This window comes from Onychomys torridus, chromosome X (genome assembly GCF_903995425.1).
Source record: "Onychomys torridus chromosome X, mOncTor1.1, whole genome shotgun sequence".
Classification (NCBI taxonomy): domain Eukaryota; kingdom Metazoa; phylum Chordata; class Mammalia; order Rodentia; family Cricetidae; genus Onychomys; species Onychomys torridus.
Genome location: NC_050466.1, coordinates 12,278,545 through 12,303,266, shown reverse-complemented (window position 1 = coordinate 12,303,266; position 24,722 = coordinate 12,278,545). Strand labels below are relative to the sequence as shown.

The 24,722-nt window shown below is 43.1% G+C and overlaps 1 protein-coding gene across 2 annotated transcripts in view; it reads right to left on the bottom strand.

Annotated features, from left to right (window-relative positions):
- Chst7 (carbohydrate sulfotransferase 7) overlaps positions 1-1,954 on the bottom strand; it is a 30,053-nt gene extending 28,099 nt beyond the window's left edge. For both annotated transcript variants that reach the window (XM_036175270.1, XM_036175271.1), the window contains exon 1: positions 322-1,954. In XM_036175270.1, the coding sequence (XP_036031163.1) occupies positions 359-1,816 (1,458 nt within the window). In that variant the 5' untranslated portion in view covers positions 1,817-1,954 and the 3' untranslated portion in view covers positions 322-358. The remainder of the gene's footprint in view (positions 1-321) is intronic.
- Positions 1,955-24,722: the final 22,768 nt, after the last annotated feature.

Here is a 24,722-nt window from a genome sequence, read left to right as displayed (position 1 = left end):
TGCTTTAAGCTTTCTCTACTGTCTTTGGACCTCTGATGTCTTAAAAGGGGGTATGGGAGAGCAGCGCTCTGGATGATGCTTCAGCTACACTTACACATCTCTCACTTCCAAGTCCTCCTCTGAGAAGGGAGGTAGCTAAACAGGTGAACCATTGAAACAATTCTACCAAGCAGGACTTTCTTGGACATGTTCTGACAGCATGCGATTCAGGGCAGCACTGTCCCCTCTAGCCACCCTCCAACTCCCTCTTCCCTCTGCTGGTCATTTCAGGATCCCTCAAACGCCATTCTTTATAATCTGCTCTGTCCCGAGTCACCTTACCTGGATCAGCCCCGGGGCAGGGTTCAGGATCAGGGTGTTATGTGGCCCAGTTGGCCTTGGTCTTCAGGGGTGTCTCCCCTTCCCCAACGGTCTCCACATCGCCCTTGTCTCTGCTGCGAGGGTAGGCCAGCAGTCGCATAGCGGGGGCGCAGGCGGCCTCCACCTGGCGCACTTGCTCTTGGCTCAGACGCTCTCGCCAGGCATACACAGCCTCTCGGGCATCCCGAGCAGACAAGTGGAAAGGCCGATCGGCGCCGTAGGCCGAGCCGCGTGTCATGTTGAACGCGAAGGCATCAAGCGCCGCGAGCGCCCGCAGCCCGGAGAAGCGCAGCAGGCGGCGCAGCTGGGCTTGCGGCTGCCACACCAGGTCCTCATAGCGCAGCCTCAGGTAGCGACGCCTCAGCCAAGTGGGCGCGCCACGCGCGAATAGCAGGTCGCGTAGCCAGGCCTCACAGATCACCTCCAGCGCGCTGGTTAGGAAGAAATCGGCTCGTGGCGTGGAGGGCAGCGCTCGGGTCTGGCCTCCCGGACGGGCACCCACGCCATGCGCCAGAAGCACCCGGTGGAAGCGGTCCCCCCTCTGGCGCGTGCGTAGCACCTGGATGCTCTCGCGCAGCAGCCCATGCCTCGACTTGAGACGAGAGTTGTGCACCGCCCGCGGGTCACGGAAGAGTTGCACCACCTTCAGGTTGAGGCCGGGGTCACGGAGCAGGGGCACTAGTACACCCAGGTCGAGCAGCCGGACGTCCTTGATGACCACCACCGGGTACTTGCGGCACTCGGCCTCCAGGGCGCGGAGAGGCACGGGCGGGCAGCTACTTTCGCAGGCTTTGTCCTCGACGAGGCCCACATCGGAGCGAGCGCGGGGCGCGGCGGGGCACAGCGGCGGTGAGCAGATGACCTTGTTGGTCCGCCAGCGGAAGAGCATGGCTGTGGTGAGGTTAGCGGAGTCCGGTGCTCCCGCTGTGGGGTCCCCGGGCTGCGCGTACAGCCGCAGCACGGAGAAGTCACAGCGGAAGAGGGAGCGCAGCATGTCTCTCAGCGCGCCTTGCAGGCTCTCAGCGTCGCCCGGATACAGCGCCTGCCACAGATGCCACATAGGCTCGTACAAGTAGAAAACGTCCGGGTGCTGGTTGAAGAGTTCGCCCAGAAAGGACGAGCCGGTACGCCAGGTGGCATGCACATAGATGTGTTGCTTCTCCTGGGCCACCGCCTCACCGATGTAGCTGAGGTTGCCTGTGGACCCAGGGGATCGACCCGCGACTTCTTCAGCTCGGGACCGCACCTCCGCGCCCTGCTCACGCTCTCCAGCTGCCGCCGCCTCCAGGCTCCACACGCCCAAGCTGTGCTGCAGGCCGGGGCAGTGCCTGACGCCCTTGTCCTGCTCGCTGCCACTGTCCAGTACGGAGGGGACAAGTAGTAGCAGAAGCGTGTACAGCACCAAGAGCAGCGTGAACTTGCAGTACTCTCGGCGCCGCCGCCGCCGGCCCTTCATAGTTCACCGAGCCCCCCTCCCCTCCACCTCGCCTAGCGGTCCTCTCCTCTGCCTTTGAAATCCCACCCAGAGTCCGCGGCTCCCGCGTCTTCGGGTCGCTCTGAGCGGGGTGGAGTGGAGCGCCCGGCGGTAAGTCCACTAGAGGAAACTTGGGAGGCGGTGGTGCCGGCTCACTCTGCTGGCTCAGCCTCTTGAGAGCGTTCATTGGCTGGTTCAGCAGCTGCCCGTCCTGTACAGTACCCACAGCTTCTCCCCGCCCTCTTATCCTCCCGGGTTTGCTCTCTGCCTAGACAGATCCTGACCTGGCTGCCACAGGCCAGGGACCCCCTCTGGGCTGCACTTAGCCATACTCCACCTCTCCTCAACTACTTCAAAACGAAGTTAAGTCTTCGTTAACAAACTGACTATAGGTGAGGGAGGGTCACATCTGTAGAGAAAGCATCCAGTGACTGGACATGAACTCCACCCAGGAGAACACCACTGTTTTGTTGTTGTTGGCTTGTTTTGTGTCCTTTGCCTTGCCATCCTGGTCATAAGCAGATGATCACTCGCCATGATCTACACATGCCCTCATCAGCCCCGCAGTGAGTGCTGTGGCATTCTGGATAGAGCACTCAGTGAAGACAAAAGATACCCACCTGCAGCTTATGTGGTGGTTGATGGGGGCGGGGAGACACTGTTAGATTTGTGCAACAAATGTAGTGGATAAAGACCTAGTAGCCTTCGTGAAATTCTAAATGTTCTGTTCTGCACATTTTACAAGCATTCAGTTTGCTCATTTGCACTATGATTAATTTTCAGCACCAGTTATCCTAAGGTTCTAAACCTTAGGGGTTGATACTACAGTTTAATCCACATGTACACAAGGATAGTTGCAGGACCAGAGTGGCAAAATGGTGAATTTCCCCCAAGAAATGGGTGCTTAAAAGAACACATAGAGATGTGTACCAAATAACAGATGAAAACGTAACAGGAAAAAATCCAAGAGGCAGATTAAGCTTAGAATTACTAAAATTTAAAAGAGAACTGAAAATTGTTGTTTCCCTCTGTTTCAACTAGGTGTGAACAGGGAAAAGAGAGCTAGCTCTCATCCACCTTGATAAGATGTGGAAAGGTTAGCAAAAACCCTGAAAGCAAATGTATTCATCTCCACCAAGGGGAGGTGTTTAGACTGAGAGGAGAGCATCTGTCAAGATCTTTGATCTTCCTTTTCATCAAAGCTGCCCCATTTGTCAAACAACTGACTCAAGAGTTGATTTCTGTCCATAATTCTCTTACTTTTCAGCCTCATGTATATATCTTTTATTTCTGACCTGCCTTGCCCACCCCCCTTACTTTGTTCTCAAATCTTCATGTTCAGCTAAAAGACTCTGGGTCATTCTTTTTCTTTTTTTAATTTTAAAATTTTGTTTATATGTGTGCACGTGCATTTGGGAGTCGTTGGCTACCCCAAGGGAGTTGGTTCTCTTCTTCTGCCATGTGTATCCTGGGGATATGGGGATGGAAATCAGGTTGTTAGGATCAGCTCAGGCTGGTGCTCTCAGAGCCATCTCACTAGTTCTGGGCCCTTATTTTAATGACACTGGTGCCAATAAATTAAACTTCCTTACCCTCTGTCATTTCATTACTCATCTAGCAAAGCCACTCTCACCAAAAACCTGCTTTTGGCTTTCTCTGGACCCACAGGCACCATTGCAAAAAGTTTCCATAAAGGTCTATTGGCATCCAGAGAAATTTAACACCATCAACCTCAGATAGTCTCTGGAATCCCTTATTCATCATGTCAATTCCAAAATTCAAGCCACGAATACTATCAAATTCTCTGCTCTTCTTCAACCAGGTTTCCTTATTTCCTACTTTTTTGTCTGAAGAAACCATGTTGAACCTCTTCATTTTCCACCAGTAACACGTGTATCCACTTGTGGATTAATCTCCTTTGTAGCAAGGATATTATTTTGCAACATAAAATTCATAGCTTCTGGTATGGTTTTTCCCTTTTCATTTTTAAGCAAATAATGGGGTTCTGGGCTCACTTGGGCGAAGGATATGGCTGAGCAGAATGTAAATAACTTTTGGTGTTTCTTTCCAAAAACCTCAAGCCCAGTAGTGAAGACATTAAAAATATAATTATCCCACACCAACTCTGAGCTAGGCCTGGAGTCCTAGCTCAGTTGATAGACTGCTTGTTTCCTATGCATGAGACCCTGGGTTCCTCCACCCACAGCACTGGGGACAGAGGGGATGGGAGGGAGAAGGAAGGCAGTATTGTTAGACAAAAGGATTTACAGGGGACACAGATGACAGGTGCTAGGTAGGATTGGCAAGGATCATGCTCAAGCTACCCCTCTTGAGTGCAATGCTTATCAACAAACCTGCTAGTAAAGACAAAGATGAAGGTAGGCATCCTCTTGACCTGTCCAAGGCCTAGTTCCAAAGACCTTGCTACAGCCAGAACCTTGGCTGAAAACCCCACAAGAGCTTTGGCAGGAGTTTTGGAATGAATGGGATTCCTTAAGTACATTGTGGCTTTATCACACTCTGGCCTAGTCATTATAGGTAATAAAGATGATATCCATGAGAAGTGGGAATGTTGGAATTGATTTAGAGATGACCTGGAAGCCTCCTCATTGAGGAATAGTTCTCATTACAGGAAGCAGTTATGCAAGCTACCAACAAATAAAAACAATCAGTAGTCCCACCCAGCTACAAAACCTAAGAACCACAGAGACCAGCAAGGCAAGATATTTAAAAGGAGAAAATAGTTGCACTTATACCCTGGGACATCTACTTCAAGATAGTCACCTGTGAAAAGCAAATATGAACAAATAGCATATGAAGTGGGGGGCAGAGATAAGGAGATGGAGGTGAATCTGGAAGGGATTGCAGGGGAGGGAGTGAGTGGTGAACCTGATCAAGATATGTTGTATAAAATTCTCAAAGAATTAATAAAATATTTTATGGTTAAAATATAAGAGATTCCAGCAGTAAAGTGGGTAAGATAACTGCATATATTCTCCTTTCCCTCCATTTCTCTAAGTCCAATCTACCAGTCTCATCCCCAACTCTTTAAAAGAGAGGGAATGCAGGGAAACACAGGTAACATTAAGGACACTTTGAAGAGTAGTATTGAAATAATACAGTAGAATTGTCCTAAATTATATACATATATAAATGCAATTTAATGGAAATTGCCAAATAATGGCAACAACAGAACCCCAACTAGCCATCTCTTGTCACCAAATGAAGCTTCTAGTCCTGAGATTGGGTTACATCTGATTGAGTTGTTGGCCAAATGGGTCCCATGGGAATCCCCAAGCAACCCAGGGTATTGCCAAGAATGTGGGTTTCTCTCCAAAAACTGATGACATGGCTCAATTGCTGAAGACAACACCAGTACCACTCATTGAACATGAAGAAGTACAGCTAGTGCCTGCATAGAGCCTTCACCTCTATGTTCTAGCATCTCTACATGCTACCAAAAAAGGAAGGTATTCTACATGCTACAACAAAAAAGAAATGTAAATACCAAGCCAGCCACACACCCTTTGTTTTACAATGGTGTCCTTCCTGCAAGATATGCTAGAGCAATGATGGCACAAAGCTGGTGGGAGTAACCAATCGATATCTGATTTGACCTAAGGCTCACTTCATAAGATAGAACCCATACCCAACATTGCTTGGGTGACCTAGGACCTGAGACTAAATAGTCCAGAGATCTAGGGCAAAATAAAATACTGTTTGTCCTAAAAAATGTAGCATGAAATGACTCCTAACAACATTCTGCCATACTCATAGATCAGTGCCTTGCTCAGTCATCATAAGAGAGGTTTCCTCCTGCAGCATATGGGAACATATACAGAGACCTATAGCTAGTCAATATGCAGAGAGACCTTGGAACACTCAGCTCTAAAGGGTATGTCTGCATCAAATCCTTCCCCTCATGGATCAGGGAATTCTATGAAAGAGGAGGCAGAAAGAATGTAAGATCCAGAAGGGGTAGAGGATACAAAGAAAACAAGTAGTAGCTGAGAGCTTTATATTATGGATATGCAGGGAGAGAGAGAGAGAGAGAGAGAGAGAGAGAGAGAGAGAGAGAGAGAAGAAGAAGAAGAAGAAGAAGAAGAAGAAGAAGAAGAAGAAGAAGAAGAAGAAGAAGAACCAACCTGGTGTGGGCTTTTGAAACCCCAAAGCCCCCAGTGACACACTTCCTCCAACAAAGCCACACCTTCTAATCATTCTCAAACAGTTTCACTCACTGGTGGCTAAGCATTCAAATATATGAGCCTATGGGAACCATTCTTATTCAAACCACCACAGTTGGGTTGAAATTCAAGTCCAAAACCTCTCTTGCTTTACTGAAAGGTGATCTTAGAAAATAAAATAATTTTTCAGAGTTATCCTAAATCAAGGAGAGAGACATGGGTCCATGTCACTTAGATATGAGATACAAACTGACTTGTAGAAAAATGTAACTTCAGGCAAAGCAGCTCTTGTTGGACAAGATGGTCCTAAAAGGAGCTTGCACCACTGCTAGCATATGGGAAATATTTTTTTTTTGTTCTTAAAAGAGAATCTGGACCACATTTACTATACTCCATGATCTCTTCTAAAGGGAGCAGAAATGTTGACTTCATACTTGCCAGGGAGTTTTGGGTTTTCAAATAGAAATTCAAATGAACAAAGAGCTTTCTGGCCAAAAAAATGACTTTGCCTGGGATTTTTAATTATTTTTTATAGTTCTACACAGTTTTCTTCCTTATTGTAATACATGTAATTTATCTGGTTAAAAGGAAAACCTAAAGTTTAATGAAACTTACTTTGTTTGGTGTATTCCTTTCAACGCTTTTCTTAGCAGAAAAGAATAATGATAATTACATAGTATAGGCCAGGACATTTCTGTAATGCTTTCAGTCTTTCACATGCAGAAGATGTTGGCTTTCTTGTGTGGGGAGTAATAGACAGGTTCTTCAGCACTGGCCCAAATGTGGTGGTTTTAATAGGAATGGCTCCCATAGACTCATATGTTTGAATGCTTGGCCCATAGGAAGTGGAACTATTAAAAGGTGTGACCTTGTGGGATGAGGTATGACCTTGTTGGAGGAAGTATGTCACTGTGGGGGTAGGCTTTGAGGTCTCATAAGCTCAAGATATACCCAGTGTGGCAAACAGTCTCTTTCTATTGCCTACAGATCCACATGTAGGACTCTCAGCTCCTCCTCCAGCATTATGTCTACCTGAATGCTGCCATGTTCCGCCATGATGATAATGGACTAAATCTCTGGAACTGTAAGTAAGATCAATTAAATGTTTTCCTTTATGAGAGTTGCTGTGGTCATAGTGTCTCTTCATATCAGTAGAAATCCTAAATAAAGCAGAAGTTGGTACCAGGGACTGGGGTATTGCTGTGATAGGCTGGACCATGATTTTTCTTTGGAGGAGTATGGGTTTTGGGATTGTGGATTAGAAAAGCAGTTGAATGTTTTAAGTGGGGCTTAATGGGCCATCCTAGTAGGAACATGGAAAACAGTGGTACTGGGGGTGATTTGAACTGTTTGGACCTGGCTCAAGAGGTTTCAGAGGAGAAGAATATTGGTATGTGGCCTAAAGACTGGTCTTGTGATATTTTGGTGAAGAATGTGGCTTCTTTTTCCCTTGTCTAAAAAGTCTGCCTGAGGCTAAAGTGAAGAGTCTTCCATTGGCAGGGGAAATTTCAAAAGAGCCTAGTATTGACTCTGTCACATGGTTATTAGTGCTCAAACTTACAAAGATCTATAATGAAAAGGAGCAAGCTTGACAAGGAAAAACACAAAATGTACAATTTGAAAAGAAAAGGGCACCAGGAAGTAGAATGGAGCTAAATCCTGTGTTGAAAGAGCTAGATTAAAGAAAAACCTGACATTAAATGGAATAAAGGAAGTGGAGAACTCAGGGTAAGACCTCACCCAAATAAGCTCCCAACTTGTGAAAAAGAATTAAAGAATAGCTTAGGTGAAGGCATTATGGTATGTGCCTTTAATCACAGCATTCATAAAACACAGGTATACATATCTCTGAGTTCAAGACTAGCCTAGTCTACAGAGCAAGTTCCAGGACAGTCAAGCTCAGGCAGTGAAGGAAACCATGGAAAACAGAAAGCTGATGAAGATGTAATTGAGTGAAGGGTCATGTTCCAGCCTCAGCAAGCAGTAGGACTTGGCAGCTTCAGCCACATGGTTCTGGCTTTAGAGTGAAGGGTAGAAGAAATGGATTCTGAAATCACCTTCTGAGACTAAGGGAAGCTCCTGAGGCCAGGCATATATCAGGGGTGTCCCTGCATGGAGGCCCAGAGAGGCCATTGTGTGAAGCTGTGAAGGTGAAGCCTGGATTGTCTTGGAGACTCCAAGATTTTGGAGATGTCAGAGCCATGAGATACAAGCCAAGGAAAGATGATAATAGAGAATGGAACCTGCCCAAGAGAAAGAGGTGTGTTTCACTCAACAAAGCTGAAAGGAGTTGGAGATCTGAAGAGCACTTTGACATCAGACATGGGGATGCAGAGTTTGGAGTTTGCTCAGCTGGTTTTCAGTCTTGCTTTGGTCTAGTGTTTCCTTACTATGTTCCCATTCCTCCATTTTGGAATGGTAATGCATATCCTCTTATAATGATATGTTGCAAGTATGTGATCTGCTTTTTCATTTTGATTTTACATTAAGAGATTGTGTGAGTCTCAAGAGAGACTTTGAACTTTGAACTTTTAAACAGTGCTAATACTGTGATAGACTATGGGGACTTTTGAAGTTGGATTAAATGCATTTTGTATTATGTCATACTACAAGCCTATGGGGGCCAGGGAGTAGAATGTGGTGGTTTGGATGGGTATGGCTCCCATAGACTCATGTGCTTGAATGCTTGGCCCATATGAATTGGCACTATTAAGAGAAGTGGCCTTGTTGGAGGAGGTGTAGTGTTGTTAGAGGAAGAGTGTTGCTGTGGGGATGGGCTTTGCAGTCTCATATGCTCAAGCTGTGCCTAATGTGGCACAGTCTCCCGCTGCCTGTGGATCAAGACATAGAACTCTCAGTTCCTTCCCCAGCACCATGTCTGCCTGCATGCTGCCGTGTTTCCTGCCATGATGATAAAGGACTAAACCTCTGAACTGTAAACCAGCCCCAATTCATTTCTAAGAATTGCCATGGTCATGTGTCTCTTCACAGCAATAGAAACCCTAACTAAAACAGATAGATTATTTTAGTTTTGGCAGGTGGTGCTGTCTATGTGCTTAGTTTTACGGCCTGAATGGTACTTCTATTGTATCAGTTGTGCTTAGGTCTGGGGGCCTGTTACAGTTAGGTTCTCCTCCAATATCCATGACTTCAATGAGTAGTCAGTTAAGTTTCAAGTATGAGGCACAGTTTCTCTCTTGTTAAAAGAGTCTTATACCAAGCAATGGTGGCACACACCTTTTATTCCAGCACTCAGGATGCAGAGCCAGGAGAATCTCTGAGAGTTTGAGGCCATCCTGGTCTACAGAGTGAGATCCAGGACAGGCACCAAAACTACACATAGAAACTGTGTCTCAAAAAAACGAGAGAGAGAGAGAGAGAGAGAGAGAGAGAGAGACAGAGAGAGAGACAGAGAGAGACAGAGAGAGAGAGAGAGAGAGAGAGAGAGACAGAGAGAGACACACACACACACACACACAGAGAGAGAGAGAGAGAGAGAGAGAGAGAGAGAGAGAGAGAGAGAGAGAGAGGCTTATGTCCATTTTGAGAGCTATTGGTTACTGTCAATGTATGAACGCCACTGTTGCACCCTTGACGTTATTGTGACATGTTGGTCATTGATATGATTTTAGGTGTCAGACTGGGTAAGAATATTGATTTCCTCCCTCCTTTGGAAGCTTGTGTGGTGCCTTCTAGTAACATGAAAGCTAGTCTTCAGTGAGGGGGCATTCAAGGACAGTTCCAGCTCAGGGGCCTCTGGGGCCTGTTTCTGAAGGGCACAGTGTCTTCAGCAATAGGACTTACGTTTTCCTCTGAGGGACAACCAAGAACAATAATAGCAATAAGCTGTATGTTTTGGGGCATCTCTTGGACAGCCTAGGCTAACAGCTCAAAAGAGGACCTCTTATGGTGTTGGGGTTTTGTTAGGGTGTCTTTGGCTCTTGGAGGGAGCATAATAAACTCAGATTAGGAAATGTCATTAAAATGATACATGTATGTTTATACACAAAATTATATGTATTATAGGGACTCTTAGGTAAATAGATATGAAATCTTATTATTATTTTACTTTTTCCCTCCTTTTTCTGTATTTACCTTCCTTACCCTTCCTAAAGAGCCCCCCTTCCATTTCCTAGCAGTGGTCCCATTTTACTTTCCATGCTTCTGCAGTTACTCATGGATATGTACTCACATCTGAAGATTTAGAGCTAGGAGCTTCCAATTAGAGAGAACATGTGACATTTGTCTTTCTAGCTCTGGGTTACCTCACTCAATATGATCTTTTCTAGTTCCATCCATTTGTCTGCATAGTTCTTGATTCATTCTTCTTTACAGTGCAATAGTATTTCATAGTGTATATGTACCACATTTTCATTATCTATTCATTGGTTTAAGAACATTTAGGTTGTTTCCATTTCCCAGTTATTGTGAATAGAGCAGCAGTGAATATGGCTGAGAAAAAAATATCTGTAGAGTAGAATGCTGAATCTTTTGGGTATAACTGGGTCATGTAGTAGGTTTATTTCTAGCTTTTTTAGAATTTTCCACACTGACAGTCTTTTAGACACTATACTTTAATATATAGGCTTTTTGGAGGCTTCACATTGTGTGCAATATCTAAACCTTTGTCTCCTTTCAGTGGCCTCATGTAAGCAGCAAAAGACTTTTTATAATGGTTGAATCACTTTATTTCTTCAGCATGTGTATGGAACTGTAAAACACTTGGCAAGATGCTGCCATATTCCCACCTGAGTGTTCTAATTCAAAGCAACTGGTCTCTGTGCAGAGGGCAGAATGTTATAGTGCAGAGCCCATTTATTAATAAAGACCAATGCTAAAATTTGGTAGTTGATATCAAATCATCTCATCCATCCACCTTTGCTTCATTCACATCAAACTTATTTTGTTCATATGAAGTTTTCATCTCCTCCAGAACCTGCCTGAGTCCATCTTCCTTGAAAGCTAGCAGCTGTCCTCAGGGCTTTTTTGCTTGGGCATGCCCAAATCCAGCTATCCTGTGAATGCCAGGTGTTCTGCCAAAAGATCACTAGGCCTCTAGCTATATTGCTAATATTGTTCAATTTTCCACATTACTAGCTCCCCTAATGTTTCTTAAAGGCCTCCATCATTAATGCTTCCCATCCTAAGACACTACTGTTCATCAACTCACACTGTGTCTTATCTCTACTTTGCATTTACCTCACTTTTTTGTTTGAGACAATGTCTTACTGGTAGCTTAGTCTGGTCTTCAACTTGTAACAATTGTCCTGCCTCAATTTTCCAAGATTACAGATATGGGCCACCAGCAGAGCATCCATCATCTCTTCTTTTAAAAAATATTTTAGATTTATCTATTCTATTTTATGTGTATAAATGTTTTGTCTGTCTGTCTGTGTGTGTATGTATATGCCTAGTGCTCATAGAGATCATAAGAAGGTATCAATCAGATCATCTGGAATTGGAATTCTAAGTTACAGATGACTATGAGCCACCATGTACATGCTAGGAATTGTACACAGCTCCTCTGTAACAGCAATGAGTGCCCCATCTATCTTCTCTTAATTAATCTCTCTGCTTCTGTCTTCTACAGCCTCCATACTTGCATACAATGGCTTTTACATCAACAGGATGATGGCATAGCTTTACAGTACTGTCCTTATTTCTTAGTACTTCTTGTAAGGCTTATAATAATGGTGTGCCCCTACTGTCTCACTTCCCATTATTTCTCTACTCCACATTTTGGCTCTCTTGGCACACATTGTAGCCAGGGCATTGTGGATTCCATAAAAAAGTGCAAGATGGTTTGATACTTTTAAATCTGAGCTCAAGTAATTCACTCCTCCTGAATTACTTTCTGCTCATGTCTCAGTCTGTGCTATTCCACACAGATTTAAAAGTCCACACATGAAATCACTTTAATATAACTAATGAATCATTTTATGTATGAGTGTTTTGCATGAATGTACATATGTGTATTGCATGCATGCCTGGTACCTGTGGAGGTCAGAGAACAGCATTGGATTCTCTGGGACTGGTATAAGATGCCACTTGAGTGCTGTGAATTAAACCCCAGTTTTCTCTAAGAGCAATAAGTACTCTCTTTTTTTTTCAGAGCTGAGGACCGAACCCAGGGCCTTGTGCTTGCTAGGCAAGCACTCTACCGCTGAGCTAAATCCCCAACTGAGCAACAAGTACTCTTAACAGCTGTGCCACAACAATTTTTTTCAATAAAAATTATGTGTGTGGGCTGGAGATATGGCTCCGTGGGTAAGAGTGCTTGTTGCAGAAGCATGAGGATTTGAGTTCATATTTCAGCATTCATGTTAAAAACCAAGCAAAAGGCTGAAGAGATGGATAAGAGCACTGGCTACTCTTCCAAAGGATTCAGGTTCAATTCCCTACAGCCACATGGCAGCTCACACCCACCTGTGACTCTAGTTCCAGGGAATTCTTCACCCTCTTCTGACCTCTGCAGGCACCAGGCATTTATATGGTACACAGACATACATGCAGATAAAACACTCATACACACAAAATAAAACTGAAAAATGTTTTAGCCAGGCGGTGGTGGTGCATGCCTTTAATCCCAGCACTCGGGAGGCAGAGCCAGGCGGATCTCTGTGAGTTCGAGGCCAGCCTGGGCTACCAAGTGAGTTCCAGGAAAGGTTCAAAGCTTCACAGAGAAACCCTGTCTTGAAAAACCAAAAAAAAAAAAATGTTTTAAAGTGCTGAGCATGGTCCTGTATGTACCTGTAACACCAGAGCTGTGGGGAAGCAGAGATGGGAGGCTTGGTGAAGTTTCCTGACTACCAGCCAACTCCAGGTTCAGTGAGAGACACTATCTCAAATGAATACCTCAGTGTACAATTTTTCTTGCCTTAAGTCAAGAATTTTCTCCTTTTCATATAAGCGAAATACTTTCCAGTTTTTTTTTTGGGGGGGGGGTTGTTTGTTTGTCTTTCTTCCATTTCTCTTTGGTACAGGTGAACTGCCAGCATTACTTTTGCCCTCTGTACCCAAGTGTTGCTTGAACACAAACACTGTGATATTGTAGTAGTTGATCTGATAACCAAGAAGGTTAGGAAGAAACTAGCTGGCAGGTAGGACAGTCATTATGAATACAACTAGACTAAACTAATGATGATTTATGTCTAGGGCATGACAGAGCAGGAAGACCTGGGATTTAATCCTAGCAGTACTCAGAATGTAATGCAATCTAGGCGTCATGAGTTATTTATTTATGAAATTTTCTAGTCAACGTTTTTGGACAGTGGTTGACTGAGTGAAACTGAAATTGTAGGTAGTGAAAACTTACTTGGTAGTGGTGTAGTATAAGTCTAAAGCACTAACTCAGGGGACAAAGAAGAGTGAGGAAACTGCTGAAGAAAGTAGTGAGAAGTAACAGAGGGATCAATTTTGAAAGCTAGATTTGCCATTTTTATTTTATTTTATAATTTAATTTAATTTTACATATCAGCCATGGATTCCCCTGTCCTCACCCTTCCACCCCTGCCTTCCCCCTAGCCCACCTCCCCATTCCCATCTCCTCCAGGGCAAAGACTCCCCTGGGGATTCAGCTCAACCTGGTACATTCAGTACAGGCAGGTCCAGTCCCCTCCTTCCAGGCTGAGCAAAGTGTCCCTGTGTAAACCCCAGGTTCCACTGCCTGGGTGCCTCCCAAACAGTTCAAGCTAATCAACTGTCTTACTTATCCAGAGGGCCTGATCCAGTTGGGGGCTCCTCAGCTCTTGCTTCATAGTTCATGTGTTTCCATTAGTTTGGCTATTTGTCCTTGTGTTTTTTCCAATCTTGGTCTCAACAATTCTCGCTCATACAATCCCTCTTCTTTCTCACCTATTGGACTCCTGGAGCTCTACCTGGGGCCTGGCTGTGGATCTTTGCATCTGCTTCCCTCAGTCATTGGATGATATTTCTAGCACGACAGTTAGGGTGTTTGGCCATCCAATCCAGAGGTGCTTTGTTAAAAAATTGGGAATCCATCTCTCCCAAGACCCAGCTATACCACTCTTGGGCATATACTCAAGGAATGCTCAATCATACCACAAGGGCACTTTCTCAGCTATGTTCATATCAGCATTGTTTGTAATAGCCAGAACCTGGAAACAACCTAGATGCCCTTCAACTGAAGAATGGATAAAGAAAATATGGTACATATACACAATGGAGTACTACTCAGCAGAGAAAAACAATGACATCATGAGGTTTGCAGGCAAATGGATGGATCTAGAAAAATCATCCTGAGTGAGGTAACCCAGACTCAGAAGGAAAAACATGGTATGTACTCACTCATAGGAGGATACTAGATGTAAAACAAAGATGACTAACTACTATTCACAACTCCAGGGAGGCTACCTAGAAAACAGGACCCTACGAAAGACACAGGGATTGCCCAATGACAGAGAAATGCATGAGATCTACAGGAACAACCTGGACATGAGTGGGGGTAATGAAGGGCAAGGTTTGAGGGAAAGAGAGCTTAGGGGACCGGGAGATCCCAGCTGGATCAAGAACAGAGAGAGAGAACAAGGAATAACAGACCATGATAAATGAAGACCACATGAGAATAGCAAGAAGCAAAGTGCTAGAGAGGTCCCCAGAAATCCACAAAGATACCTCTACTGTAGACTACTGGCAATGGTGGAGAGAAAGCCCAAACTGACCTACTCTGGTGATTAGATTTACCATTTTTACATGTCTTTATTCTTCTATTTTTGTTAGCAAGTAGGCAGAGATGTGTGATCTGTTGCTAAATGATACAATATCTGACAAATAGCCCTATGGAAACCAGGGATGGAAAACGTTGCAATTTTTCTCCTGCTTTTTATAATTCATATATATCAATGCCATTTTGTAAATAATTTCAAGAGGAGAAAGAAAATAAAGATAATTTCTGTTTTAGATACTTAGATACACTTGAACAATTTCTCCCATGTCTTATTAAACATCCCCATCTGCTGGATAAAGCAAAGATGTGCAATTTAGCTTGATTGTGTAAAAGGCTATTTTAAGTCCACATGATGATCTAGACTCTAGACTCTAGAGGGCAGACCTTTTGGTTTTTAGCAAGACAATCACAACAACTCGGGCTGATGAGTTAAAAGATCACCCAAACAAATATAGTACTTCCTATTCTGATTTGTTTGAGGCATGCTTTCTTTAATGGGAAATTTACATAGAGTGCCCTTCAGAACATTTTAGGAATAAGCTTTCTTGGGACTATTTGTTGTCTCTTTTCAACTCTTTTCAATTAGAAATTAATTTGGAAGAACTAGGAAATGAAATCAGCTACTACCCAAGTGTGATTTCTAGAATTGCTTAGTGATAAGCTTAAATTCCCTCCTCAAAATGCCATGATAGGACCACCTGTAAAGGACTCGCATTTGTAAACACAAGGATCTGAGTTTGATCTCCAGAATCCTTTAAAAAAAAAAAAAGCTGGGCTTGGAGCCAGGCAGTAGTGGTATATGCCTTTAATCCCAGCACTTGGGAGGCAGAGGCAGGCAGATGTCTGTGAGTTTAAGGCCTGCCTGGTCTACAAAGTGAGTTCCGGGACAGTTAGGACTGTTACACAGAGAGACTTTCTCAGAACAAAAAAAAGAAAAGAAAAGAAAAGAAGAGAAGAGAAGAGAAAAGAAAGAAAATAAAGAAAAGAAAAGAAAAGAAAAGAAAAGAAAAGAAAAGAAAAAGCTGGGCATGATGGCATGAACTTGTAACCCCAGGACTGGGGAAATAGAAATAAGCTGATTGCTGAGGCTCACTGGTCATCTGGCCTAGCCTACTTGGTGTGTTCCAGGCCAGTAACAGCCTGTATCTCAAAAAAAAAAAAAAAAAATAGATGAACAGTGTCTGAGGAATGACACCTAGGGTATCCTCTGGCTTACATATGCATGCACATGCATTCATATACACATAAACATGCACATACACTTATATAGTAAAACTAACAAGAAAGTAAAACAAACAAAAAAAGCCAACCACTTCAGGACTCTGGAAATTGACCGAGAGGAAAGAGAGTGACAGAAAGAAGCCAGTTGTCAATACAGAACTTTTTTTTTCCAATTTTTTTTGTTAAAGCTATTTTTTCTTTATTAAGAAACTTTTTATTCATTTTACATACCAACTGCAGATTCCCCTCTCATCCCTCCTCTTGCTCTCCCCCAGCCTCTTCCCCCAACTCACCCCCTTCCAAAAGGGTAAAGTCTCCCATGGAGTGTCAGCAAAGCCTGGTACATTCAGTTGAGGCAGGTCCATGGCTCTCCCCCTTACATCTAGGCAACACAGAACTTCTAAACTTGATCCACTCTGCTCAGAAAACTTCTTCTGCACTCAGGTGGTCCTGGTCTAGATTTTAGTGTCACATATGGAGAATTACCATTTCCTGACAGAATTTCCTGGTTGGAGTCTTTCTTCACATGAACAGTATTTGAATCTTGGGTATAGAGGAGATAAAATATACATAACATGAAATTTACTTTAGCCTTAAAAAAAAAAGATTTATTTATTTATTATGTATACAGTGTTCTGCCTGCATGCCAGAAGAGGGCACCAGATCTCATTACAGATGGTTGTGAGCCACCATGTGGTTGCTGGAAATTAAACTCAGGACCTCAGGAAGAGCAGTCAGTGCTCTTAACCTCTGAGCAATCACTCCAGCCTCACTTTAGCTTTTTTTTAATATATTGTTCAGCAATGTTAAACATGATGACATTGTTAGTAAACCATCATAACATCTCAAACTTGGGATCTGACAGTCTTCCCCCATTAGTACCAATGTGATTATTAGTTTTAATGGTCAACTTGGCACAGTATAGAATCACCTGAGATAAAGTCCTCTGAAAATGCCTGTGAAGGATTATCTTAATTATGTTAATTAGTATGTGTGGACCTGCCCATAATGGGCAGCATTATGCCTTGGGTCCTGGATTGTATAAAAGGTGGGTCTGGAGAGATTGCTCAATGTCTGCCTTTCCAGAGGAACCAAGTTGATTTCTTAGCACCCACATGGCAACTCATGAACTGTCTATAGCTCCAGTACCAGAGGATCCAATGTCCTCTTCATGCCTCTGTTGGCACATGGTGCACACATATACATGCAGACAAAATACATGTCCATATCTTAAAAAAAAAAAGAGTGGAGAAAGTGAGCTATGTACGAGAACACATGCATTAATTTATGCTATTTGCTGACTGTGGATGTAAAATGACCAGCTGTTTTAAGTTCCTACCTTGACTTACCTGCTGTGATGGACTGTAACTTGGAGTTGAGTTAAAATAAATCTTTTCTCCTCTAAGTTGCTTTCTAAGAAACTATTCTTCCCCTCCTTCCCTTCCCACCCTCCCCTGACTGTGTGTGTGTGTGTGTGTGTGTGTGTGCATGCAGAGACACACATGCTACCATAGTGTCCAAGTGGAGTTCAGAAGACAGCTTGTAGATTTGGTACTGTTCTTTCTTCCACCATGTGGGTATTGGGTATTGAACTCAGATCTTCAAGCTTGACAGTGTGTGTGTGTGTGTGTGTGTGTGTGTGTGTGTGTGTGTGTGAAAACAGCTTAACCACACAGCTGCTATGACAGGCTTAGAGGCCCAGACACAGCTGGCAGCAGGCAATACCTGGATCCAGGAAAAGCCATAAGCTGACCCCACCCAGGGAGGGCCTGCATCTAAAGGGAAATACCTGACATTCCAAACATTTCCTATATCCCTGGACAAATGTCAGCCAATCAGGGTCCTGAACCCTGGAAACCCCCTCACCCCAACCTCTGCTATGATAAAAACTCCACCCTGTCTGGGCTTGGGGCTCTCTGCTCTCACCACTGCATCGGATAGAGAGTCCAAGCTCCAAGCTTGAAAATAAAGGCTCTTTGCTTTTACATATGGGATTCAATCTCCATGGTGGTCTTTTGGGGATTCTTGTGATCTGGGCATAACAATATCAGGTACCTTTGCTCATTGAACCATCTTGGTGGCCCCTAAATTGCTTTTGTCAGGGTATTTTATCACAACAACAGAAACAAAACTAAAACACTGTGAGTTACAGCACCTGCAGCCATGCTTGGCTTTTTATGTAGATGTTGAGGATTTGAACTCAGTTCCTCATGATTGCAAAGCAATGCTCCTGCTCACTAAGCCATCTACCCTGCCCCTCATTATTCTTTAAGCAAAATTTGTTTTAGTTGGTTTTCCACCTTCCATATCTCCCCCATCTTCCTGTGTCCCAACTCACATCCTTCAACCCTAGTCTCTTTTCCATTTTCATGCCACATGTGCCAATTGGGGTCATTTTCCTCATAGGTAATACATATTTTTCTGCCATTACTAGGTTCTAAGGAACATGGGCCATTTAGGGCTTTCTCCCCGGCCTTTTGTTAATGCAGAGGATTCTGCCAGCTGCATGACTGTTCATGCGCAGTTCAGGAGTTAAGCAAAGGGTCTTTCGTCTTATGTCATCAGTGTGCGCTGGTGACTATGTGCTGGTGGCATGGTCATGTAGGCAGCTCATTCGTGGTGTAGCTCTGTAGGCCCACTTGCAGCTTAAAGAGCCATGACTCAGACCCCACCCTCTCTCTTTCCCCCTACCCACCATCTTTCTCTAAGCTCTCCACACATGCTCCTTCCAAGACCTGGTTCTCTTGTACCCCACCCCCAGCCCCCTTTCCCCCTAATAAAGCTCTGAAACTGATACTAGGTTCTGTCATGACTGTGACCTTTCCGCGCGGTAACTAGCACCAGTAACCAGCACCATTTATCATTCATTTCAGATAATACTTCCTAGTACATCCTTATGTGCATGCAAATATTTCAATAGGTGAGTTCTTTAAATGCAGTTGCTGGTTAAACAACAACAAAAAATTTTTTTGAGACTGAGTCTCACTATATCACCCCACTTGGCCTGGAAATTTGTGTGTAGAACATGCTAGCCTTGAACTCACAGAGATCCACCAGTCTCTGCCTCCTGAATGCTGGGACTAAAAGCATGTATCACCATGCCCAACTCAAGAAAAACATTTTGAGGACTAAAATAACTCAGTAGCTAGGAGCACTTGCTGATCTTGCAGAGGACCAGAGCTCAGTTCCTAGCCCCCATGTTGGGTAGTTTACAACTACCTATAATTCTACCTTCAGGGGATCTGACATTCTCTTCTGGCCTCCATGGATACCCACACACATCACACAAATAAAAATCAAATTTAAAAGAAAATTTATAAAATTAAGTTATGCATTGCCTTAAGCACCTTTTTTTTTTTTGAGAGTACTCCTATTCCAAAATTCTTATCATCAATAGTGTCTCTTATCTATCTTTTGGATATTTACAAATCTTGTGTATAAGAGACAGTATCACTGCTTAATTAGCATATTGTTCTGGCTACTCTTATGTCAACTTGATATAAATTAGAGTCATTGGAAAGGAGGGAGTTTCAGTTGAGAAAAATGCCTTCATAAGTTCTGGCTATAGGCAAGCTTGTAGGTCATTTTCTTAATAAGTGATTGGTGAGGGAGGGCCCACTCCATGGTGGGTGGGGCCACCCCTGGGCTGGTCCTGGATTTTGTAAGAAAGCAGGCTGACCAAGCCATGGGAAGCAAGCCAGTAAGCAGAACCTCTCCATGGCTTCTGCATCAGCTCCTGCTTCCAGGATCCTGCCCTGTTTGAGTTCCTCTCCTGACTTCCTTCAATGATGGACTGCGATTTGCAAATGTAAGCCAAATAAACCCTTTCCTTCCCAATTTGTTTTGGTCATGGTGTTTCATCACAGCAATTGTAACCCTAATTAAGACACATGTGTTTAAATTTTAGAAAGATTCATGATCTTTTTGTGTAGGCTACTACTAATTTCAGTTGCCAGAAATCTTCTGTCTACTCTGCTGGGTTGCCCTTTCTTACTAGCTTCTTAAAGGACTAGGGTAAAATCCCAGAAAGACCATTGCTGTGTTAAAAAGAATATTTGCATTGCAGATTTTGATCCAGTCATTCCACCACGAAGTGCTGTGAACAGTTTATAATATCTTTGGTGTCTATTTCCCGTCTTCTTGATTGCACTAAGTATCATCATTTTAAAGGTTGAAGAGTCTAAAGGATGGCACATAGTTTGATTTTATACACTTATTACTATTTTTCACTTTTATATTAGATTGTGATCTTTTTGTTAATGATTTGTTAGACTTTTAGTGTAAGAAGGAAATTAACCCATTATGTATATTGTACTTTTTTCTTTGATTTTGGTGTTTGATCATCTTTTAAATTTCCTTTCATCCTGCTGTTTAGTAATTTTTAGTACACACACGTCTACCAGTCTTTAGCTATAGGTCTTCTGAATTTGTTAGGATTTGTTAGACAGTCCTTTGCCACTTCAAAAGTACAAAACTTTGGGGGTCTGAAGAGATAGCTCAGTGGTTAAGAGCACTGGCAGCTCTTCCAGAGGTCTTGAGTTCAATTTCCAACACCCACATGGCCACTTACAATCATTCATAACTGTAGTTTTATGAATTTCAGCACCCCCTTCTGTAGCTGGAAGTTTTTCTGTGTCCTGGCCTGCTGGCGGCAGAACAAATCTCTTCCATTTGCATTCCCCAAGTAAACACACAGAGGCTTATATTAATTAAAACTGCTGGGCCATTAGCTCAGGCTCACTACTGACTAGCTCTTACACTTAAACTCAACCCATTTCTGTTAATCTATATGTTGCCACGTGTTCTGTGGCTTTACCTGTGTGTCATTACATGCTGCTCCCTGGATGGCAGGCTGGTGTCTTTTGACTCAGCCTTCCCCTTCCCAGAATTCTCCTTGTCTGCTTATCCCACCTATACTTCCTGCCTGGCTACTGGCCAATCAGCTTTTTATTTATCAACCAATCAGAGCAACACATTCACAGCATACAGAACATCCCACAGAACCCTTCTGGTATGCAGATATACATGCATACAAAAACACCCATATATGTAAATAAATCTTTGTTTTTTAAAGTATGCAACTTTAAACTTGTTAGGGTTTAGATTTGATGTGTCCCTCTCAAATGCCCCTGTACTAAAGACTTGACCCTACCTAGCAGATCCAGTCATTGAGAGACGACTGGATCAAAAGGCCACTGGAATTCACAACTTGCTGTCTAATTGGAGGCTGTTAGAGACTTTAGGATATGGACACTGGTTGGAAGAAGTAAGCCTTTGAGGGAATGACTTTAAAGGATGGCTCTTATTCCCTGACCTTTACTCTTTGATCTCTCTGCTTGCTGGTTGCTATGAGGTGAGCAGCTCTGCTGCACATACTCTTCAGTAATGATGTACTGCTTTGTCATAGACCCAAAGTAATAGAGCCATCAACCAAGGACTAAAATACCACAAATTGTGAGCCCAAATAAAGTTTCCCACCATTGAATTATTTCTCTTGGGTATTTGTCACAGCAACAAAAAGGCAAATAACATGAATACTTATTAATTTTATAATTATTTTATATACATTTAAATGTGTAATCTATCTATGGTATCTTTTTAAAATAATCAGAATGCACAGCTAGAGAGATGGCTCAGTAGTTAAAAGCACTAGCTGCTCTTCGAGAGGACCTGAATTCAATTCCTACCACCCACATGGCATCTCATAACTGACTACCGTCCCAGGGGATCTGATACCCTCTTTTGGCTTCCACAGGCACCAGGTACACAGATGGTGCACTGCCATATATGAAGGCAAAGCACCTATATGCATAAAAATAAATAAAATAAATATCTAGAGTAGGAAAGATAATCCGTTTTTTTGTGTTTTCCCCTCCATAAATGCATTTTTTAATATCATCTGTTCTGCAGAGGTTTATGATGGTTTGACTTTATAGTATCATGAGAAATACACATTCAATAGAGAGTATACTTTGAGTTATGAATTTTAATTATGTCCTAGGCTAGTTATCTGTGGTCTTATCCTTTGGAGGATGCTGCATGACAGTAGCAAGCTCTTTAATCTGGCCTCATAGCTAATGGGATGCCCTGAAAGATGCCTGTCACTGCCCTTTGCACACTGGTTTTGGTGTCTCTGCTATTCTGGTGCCCGCTCTGGCCAATTTGGATCTTGGGTATACAAATGGTCACATTGCAGTTAACACTACCAGGTAAAGTGTGGACATGACAGAATTGGATCCAGAGCATGAACAAGTGGATTTGACCTTTGATAGTAATTGGGGCATTCATAGAAGGGAGTTTCTGTTTGATGGGGACAAAGCCATACACAGACCTTTCTCCCATCTTGTCTGAGTTGGATGCCCAGACCATATACCCTATGGCTTCCTGCTTTTTGTCTCATGACTAATAAGCTAAGGTTATTTAGTACCTATGTTTAGCATTTTCTATCTCTGTTTTCCTTAAGAGCCTACACTATCAGCCTCAAGCAGATGATTTCCTGCTCCCTGGGCCACCTGGAAGGCAGTCTCCTTCCTCTCTCTGCCTGTCATAGATATGTTTGTAAGTATTCTTTTCTCCTCTAACTAAAATAAGGTTTGAGTTCGAGAGAGGAGGACGTTGCTAAGGATCAAATCTAAGACCTCAGAGGATGAGGTGTTTTTATTTTAATATTTACATCTGTATTACTTTGCAGTTTGATCTCTGTTCAATAAGTATGTGTTGAGTGAATGAATTTCCAGGGCAAAATATTTCTAACACCTGATGTGTTTTCTCTGTGAAATAAAAAAATGATTTTAATTCTATAATGATGTTTTTATTTTATAGCATTTAATACTGGGTACTAAAGTAGACCACTTAGATTTTTATTCCTAATTTGTAGGAGTATGACCTGGGACAGTTACCCAGAAGAACGTCTCCAGGGATGTCGTGCTTGAGAACTGCTACAGCCGCATGTTGTCTGTGGGTGAGGGACTGCTGCACAGTGGGATATAGAATGATGCCACCAGTGCTGCCTTCCTCTCCCAGACACAATAGAGAAAATTAGCAAGGCAAGAAATTCTTTTAAAGGTAAAAGAAACTTTTTGAGTCTGTACTACCACACTGGACAGTTATTGCTTTGGAGAGGCGATATTTGAAGCTCACATTTCCTATGTGTTTATAATTTGATATTTTATTTGTGCTGAAATGTGATTTTATGTGTATGTTAATAAATAAAGTTTCCCTGAAGGTCAGAGGTCATAGTGAGCCAGGTACAGCAGTCAGGCAGTGGTAGCCCACACCCTTAATCCGATCACATGGCAGGCAGAGTCTCTGTGTGGTCAAGGACACAGCCAAGCATGATAAAACGAGCCTTTAATCCCAGTACCAAACATAGAGGCCTGGAAGTCTGTATAGACAGGCAGTGATGAGGAAGTCATGTGTTTTGGTTTAGAGCCAATGAGAAGGCAGAACAGAAAGGCAATAAAAACACAAGTCAGGCAGGAAGAATCTCTCTTCAGCAAGGTGGTAAGATTAGGTAGTCGTGGCTCTCTGATCTCTTCGGCTATTAACTCTGTATTGGCTTTGTGTTTCTTATTTAATAAGACTGTTTAGAATTTTGTCTACACAGAATAACCAGATAATTGCCCCAGATTTCATCTGTAGATGGAAGATATTATAGTCCCTGAAAGCGATGTCAGGTCTAAAGGAATGCAGGACAAATGCCAGTGGGTGCCGTGCACTTTGAGGGTGGGTTGTCTATGAGTGAGTGCACATGTATACTGGCTCTACACTAAACTCAATTCCATGTTCTGGGATGATAGTTGCTATGGCTCCTACTTCCTTAGACTGTCTCCTAGTAGAATTTCTTTTTTCTTCTTGACAGTTTCATACATGTAATATACTGTGATTATATTCACAACACCCCATACTCTCTAGTATTCCCTTTTTTTCCCCTCTGAATTCTTTATTATTTCCACCTACTCTCCCAGTAACTAAACCATTAGAGAAAATGACACCTCCTTCTCCAGCAACCATTAACAGCCATTAGATACACAGGAAAGGGCAGGGCCTCATGAGCACCTCTCTTCTCTGGTGGATAGGTGAAGGGCTCAGTCTTGTATAGGTATCCACAGCTCATAGCAGAATTTCAAACAAGGCATCTTAAGACATGAACATCTGAAATCTCTAGGATGTTACTCAAATACTTATGCCTAGCTATATACTAGATTTTCTTTTTCTTTTTAAAGTATGTGTTTGTATGCATGTGTGTGTGTTTCTGTGGCTGCATGTGTATAGAGGCCAGAAGTCAAACTTAGGTGCTGTGCATCTTATTATTTTGAGACAGGGTGTTTCATTGGCCTGGAACTCACTGGTTGGGCTAGGCTGGCTGGCCAGTGAGCCATAGAGACCAGCACTAGGATTATAGGCACAACATAACATGCTAAGCTTGTGTTATGTTTCTATGTGCATATGTATGAGTACACATTCATGTGTGTGCATGAGTGTGTGCACAAATGTGGAAGCCAGAAGACAACTTTGGGCGTTGTTACCCAGGCACCATTCATCATTTTGGAGAAGGGATGACAGGGTCTGACATTGGCCTAGAGTGGACCTCACTAGTTAGGTTAGTTGGCCAGTGACCCAAGGAAGACTCTTGGCTCTGCCTTCTGAGGATTTCAGACAGGGTGTCATACCCATGAGCATTTACGTGGGCACTGGGGATCTGAATTTCTATCTTCACACTTTGCCTGCTGAGCCATTTCATCAACCCCAGTCCTAGCTTTTGGAAATGGGTACTATAGTTTAATACACAGTCCCA